The 5666-nt window shown below is 45.9% G+C and overlaps 1 protein-coding gene across 1 annotated transcript in view; it reads left to right on the plus strand.

Annotated features, from left to right (window-relative positions):
- Positions 1 to 1240: 1240 nt before the first annotated feature.
- The window catches only part of ARHGAP10 (Rho GTPase activating protein 10), a 483946-nt gene continuing 479520 nt past the window's right edge, over positions 1241 to 5666 (plus strand). The window contains exons 1-2 of the mRNA XM_007953807.1: positions 1241 to 1394; positions 4322 to 4327. Of these exons, the coding sequence (XP_007951998.1) occupies positions 1241 to 1394; positions 4322 to 4327 (160 nt within the window). The remainder of the gene's footprint in view (positions 1395 to 4321; positions 4328 to 5666) is intronic.

Raw genomic sequence — 5666 nt, forward strand, 5'->3', positions numbered from 1 at the left:
TTCACTCATCACAGTCAAAACCACAAGTAACTTGGCATTTCTTTTCCGGTGATTATTTTTAGAAAAATAGAGATTGTCTCTACATAACCAAGAAAATTTAATCTGCTGAACACGACAGAAACACTTTTTTGTGGTTTAGCCACCTTCTCTCTTCCACCTAAGTCTACAGTACATTCAGTGTAGATACACAGTGCCTAAGGCATTTGTCTGCTAACCGGAAGGCTGGCGGTTCAAACCAACCAGCCATTTCTATGTAGGAAGTCTGGGCAACATCTCGGAAACCCAAAAAGGGGTCCCTATGAGTTAAATCAACTCCACGGCAGTGCGTTTTTACACAGTAATAGTGTCTGCTGAGCAACAAGAAAACGCTCCCTGCCCTTGATAAGCTTTCAATCTAAAATTCAATCAATTTTAAACGCACTTTATTTTACATGAGGGACATGAATGAGGAAAATAGAGCGCTCTGCGTGCGAGTCCGTTCCTAATTTAGGGTCTGTCCAGGATGAGTCAAATATTTCCCCTAGCAACCCAGGTCGCCGACGAGTTTTGCCGCCTGGCCGCGGGGATCAGAGACTATTAAGACTCTTCTTCCTCTTCCCGGCCCAGTTCCCTGCATCTGGGAGAAGAGTGTGAGTCACCTCGGAGAGAGGGGCCCAAGAAGAGGGCAAGGCGCGCGCCTCCACTGTGGAGAAGAGCCTCAGGACTAACTTCAAGACTGAGGAAGCTACGGAAGGAAGAGGAGGGGCAACTTCGCGTGGGAAGAGAAGAAAAAGGCGTTTGAGGAAGGGAGGGGAGGAAAAAGGAAGGCGGAGGAAAAAGAAGAGGGCGAGCGGAGGAGAGCGGAGTGGCCCGGGGAGGCGCCCGGGGCGGGGCGCGCGCGGCGGGGCGGGGCGGTCGGGCTGCCCTGTGCCCCGGGGAGGGTCTGCGCGCTGGGGCCGGGCGGCTGGGCGGGGCTGCGGGCGCTGAAGGTTTGGTTGGGGCTGCCGGGAGTGGGGCGCTGTGGTTCCCTCTCGTTCGCTCGGTTGCAGCTCCAGCGTTCGGCTGAGGCTCAGCTCTGCGGGACATGTCTGCGCCGCGATCGCCGCGCGCTCGGGGCTGCTAGCTTTTCTGGGGCTTCCAGCCTACTCGGCCCAGCATCTGGCTGGGGGATCCTGGCTGGCGCTGTAGCGCAGGACGCCTCCCCTCGGTCGGCCGATCGGTGGGTCTGTCGGCTCTGCGCTGTGCGCGGACCGCTGCCGTCATGGGGTTGCAGCCACTGGAGTTTAGCGACTGCTATCTCGACAGCCCCTGGTTCAGGGAAAGGGTCCGCGCCCACGAAGCAGAACTCGAGAGGACCAACAAGTTCATCAAAGAGCTCATCAAGGACGGAAAAAACCTTATCGCTGCGACCAAAAGTAAGCCGCGCGGCTCGAGGGGCTGGCGGGGACTCAGGCGCGGGCGGGCTGCGGCGTGGCAAGGCCGGGAGGAGCCCCTTCTGGCAGGATACTGAAGATCTGGGTCTCGGAGGCTGTTCCTGGCAGGGCCCAGGGCCCGCAGGTGGAGGAACAGGAGATTCATTCCGAGCCATCCCAGGCGCTATAAACCCGGGAGATCCTGGGGTCATTCCTCCCTCAGGCGGCCAGTGGCTAGTCCTTTTCCCTGCCCTTGCGTTGGCGGGATGCAGAGTCCTGCCTGGGGGCGCGCGGTCCGGGACTCTGGCTCTTCCCTACCCTAGCACCCTTCGGTGCCGGCGTTCTCCACTGGACAGACTAAAAGCACTCACGGCCTGGAGTCAGGTTCAGTTGCACCTTGAAGCTACCCAAGTCCACTACAAACCGTCTTTAGTTTTACAAATTTTGTCTCGTGACTTCTTAAAAGACCTTTCCTGGGGATTCTTTGAAAACCTGCTCAGTGTTGAATTCTTTCAGGAGTCCTTTAAACTTCACCCTTTCCGTGTCATTTTGTAATCTTCACCGGCAGTCTTGTCCCCGGTCAATCATTCAACTGTGCCAAACCAGAAAGTCCACCTGGCTTTGTGCTTCTCTCGCACATTCTTTCCCCTCTCATGCGTTGAGGAAAATTCAAAAATTGGGACTTGGAAAATGATGGGATAGCCTGCCCTCTGGCCAGGGCTGGCATTGCCTGCAAATAGGGAATTCCACTCCGGTCAAGCTCTATGCTTACTTTCTCTTGTCTTCTCTATCTTTTGAAACCTCCAAGTGGCCATGGGAAAAATAGAGAACAGCCTAGTTAGTAGAGCTGAGAAGAGTCTTCAGAAGGAGGTTGGCTGAAATTCATGCTGAAAAACTAAGTTGGTAATGCTGCTGTGCAAAGTAAGGAAGAGTTAGGGGGAGTGGGGAGCTGGGCAGCCTGACCATCCGTGTGACCCCTCTGAGGATGTCCCCCCTTCTCCCAACTTTAAAAAGAACTACACATAGAGCAGACTGGGGAAGTTTCTAGCCTTGTGGGTCTGTATTGTTAGGGGCTTTATCTTTTCTTTAGTTCCTCAATTCAGTGATTCCCAGCTTTGGGAGCTTGTACCTTGCATACTGGTGTGTAGACACCACCTCTGGGAAAAATACCCCATGTCATCCCCCCTCCCAGTTTTATTTTTCACTCCCCACAAATTTTAATTAAGGAAAATTGAAACATTCTCTTCCAAGTACCCAGCACAGTATCTGCCACAAGTAAATATTCATTTAATGAATGAGTTAAAGTACATTTTAATACATTTTGTGAGGCACCCCTGTAATTTTGGAAGCAAGTCACTCAACTTCTCTGGATGATCTCCAGGATTCTTTTTGGCTCTGTGACCTATTTGGTGTTGCAAAATCCAGACAGGGAATCACTTTGTTTAGGACATGTGACTAGTGGGATTATTTGGTTGATGGCTCTTTAGTTCCTTGGCATGTATGTTGGGTGGGAAGTAAGAACAGGCTGTCCATGTGTAGGGATGAGCACAGGAAGATAAATCTATGGAGAAGAGCACAGAAAGGGGCAGAGTGAGAACACTCTTTCCTCCCTTAGGTTGGTGTTAAACAATGTCACTCTCTGGGAGTATACCTTCTCTTCTTCTCTCTTAATAGCTGTAGCAGCTCCCTCTGGAGCTAGGGGCATGAGAAGGATGGCTTTGGTGTGGAGAGAGGCAGATGGCAAAGCCAGTTTGGCCACTGGTAGAAAGCTATTTATATGACTGCCTTTTAGTTCCTCTGCCAACAGAATGCATGCCTTGTGTTACAGCGGTAGCTGGTGCATCTGGGGGGACAGCTGTCAGCTTTCCTCCAAAGAATGTAGAGTTTCCTGAGTTTGTGAATCCTTTAGATTCTTATGCTTTGTTATAAGACACATGATTTGTAATCATGCTTAATACAGCAACTGGAAAGTATCTTTTTATTATTATTATTATGTTTCATTAACTAAAATTCTTTCCCAGAAAAAGAGGAAAATACAGATTCAGCACTTAATGCTTTTTGGCTGGTTGGGAAGACCTTGCTTGTGCTTAGCTTGCCCCATAAAGTGTACTTATAAAACCAAAACACCAAACCCACTGCCATCAAGTTGATTCCAACTCATAGCAACCCCATTGGGTTTCCAAGGCTGTATGGAAGTAGATTGTCCATCTTCCTCCTGCAGAGCACTGGTGGGTTTGAACTGCCGACCTTCTGGTTATCAGCCAAATGCCTTATGTACTGTGCCACCAGAGCTCCCTAAAGTGTACTTACAGTTCCTTATTAAAGGCTTACAGCACTAGACTTATGAGACCTGAGTTTAATTCTTTACTCTTAGGGCCTTTACATGACAGTTGGGCAAATCACTTAATTCTTTTGTGTTTGGTTTCTTCTGCCCTAGTTCTTAGAGGCATTAGTAACATTCTACAGCATTGGGAAATTGCCTGATTAGGTCATCTGAGATTGCAACCTAGGTCAAACGTTTCACCTAACCAGTTGAGCCTTTCTGTAACATCTGAGAGTCAAGAGAGTAAAGGAAGGGCAGTAGGACAGTCTGCAGAAATAATAACAATCAGCTTGGTCAGATTGTTCACATTCCCAGATGTTTCACATTTTCCTTTTGCAGAAATGGCATTTTATGGATGTTCAGGATTGTGTGTGTTAAATGGTTTCTGTTTTTAATTGCCTTGTAAGATGCCTCCTGCATGCACTCAATACTAGTTGGATTTATATAATTTTTGATATCTTGATGCTTTGAATGTTCCGTGTATATTTAAAGAAGTTAGAAGGTCTGTAGGACGTGAAGGCCTACTACTGAGTCCAGTTATTTAGCAATCAGCACCTACACTTTGTTCAGTATTGAGTTTAAGAAATAAATAAGTAATAAGGTGGAGGCCTTTGTCCTGGAGTTTATTGTCCTTTAGTTACATTCAGTTCAATGTAGGGAACATTATTGAACTCCTGTTTGCACTGTGTTGAGTTCTTGAAAAACAAAGGATACACAGATATAAAAGTTCAATGGTTAAAAATTCAGTGACAAGTAAGTATTCTCACTTTATGTGGAATAAGAGTCTGTTGTATGTGATAGTGGAGGTTAGCTTTAAGTTTTTGGAGCTCATTTGCATTTTAAGTCAGCACTAGAACTTTGTTAGATTGGAAATCACTGAGAAGAAATCAGAATACTTGCAGTTTTTAGGGAAGAGTGAGGAGACTAGTTTGACTGGAATAGAGATTTCATTTCAGAGAATAGAATGGGATTAATTGAAAGGTCAGTTTCAGATTATAGAGGGCCATAAAAGCTAGGTTGGGAATCTGAATTTTTTCCTGTTGAGAATCACTAAAGGTTTTTCATCAGAAGCCTAACATAATGGGAAAGTGATGGTTTAGAAATGATATTTGACATCTGTGTGTATGGTGAATCTGAAAGTGGCTGACAGCAGTGGGTTTGATGGGTTTGATGGGTTTGATGGGGTGGGGATGCTTGGGCCATTGATTTATGTGGTAGATTTGGAGATTAGTCACTCAATTCAGTGGATTCTTTGTTGAATTTTGTTTTTCTCTTTTCATTCTTTTCCTTTCCTACAATAACTAGTGTTCTTTTTCAGCACAGTTTAAACATTTGTTATCCTTTTACGTGATGTCTGTGCAGTTTCTAATTCTTATAATTCATACAAATGTATATTTGTATATTAGTATATTTGCCAGAAAATATAAGCCATATATGTTTTTCTCAGAAATTTTATATTAAGTGTTCTTGAGAAAAATATAACCTGTTCTATAGGGAAATACTGTCCTTACAGTTACTATGCATTTACATAGCTACATAAAAAGGAGCTCTGGTGGCATATTGCCTAAGGCATTTGACTGCTAACCAGCAAGTTGACAGTTCAAACCTACCAGCCACTCTGCAGAAGGAAGACTGGGCAATCTACTTCGGTAAAGATTTACCACCTTGGAAACCCAAAGGGGGTTGCTATGAGTCAGAATTCGCAGTGAGGTTTTTTTTTTTTTTTTTTTAAATATAGCTACATAAAATGTGCTTTAGTATATTCAGATTGGCTAAGAGTGTGTGTGTGCATGTGCTGGTGTGCGGGTGTGCATGTGTGTGTGTGTGTGTGCATGTGTGAAGCTGGAGTGGGCCCTGAGGTGAGCATGTTCTTAGACATGGGAAGGATGTAAGGGACCTTGTTAGTAGCAGATTAAGGGTCTTCTGAGTCTTTTTTTTTTTTTTTTTTAAGA

The sequence above is a fragment of the Orycteropus afer genome, unplaced genomic scaffold (genome assembly GCF_000298275.1).
Source record: "Orycteropus afer afer isolate SDZICR_OR568_19922 unplaced genomic scaffold, OryAfe1.0 scaffold00415, whole genome shotgun sequence".
In the NCBI taxonomy this organism is placed as follows: domain Eukaryota; kingdom Metazoa; phylum Chordata; class Mammalia; order Tubulidentata; family Orycteropodidae; genus Orycteropus; species Orycteropus afer.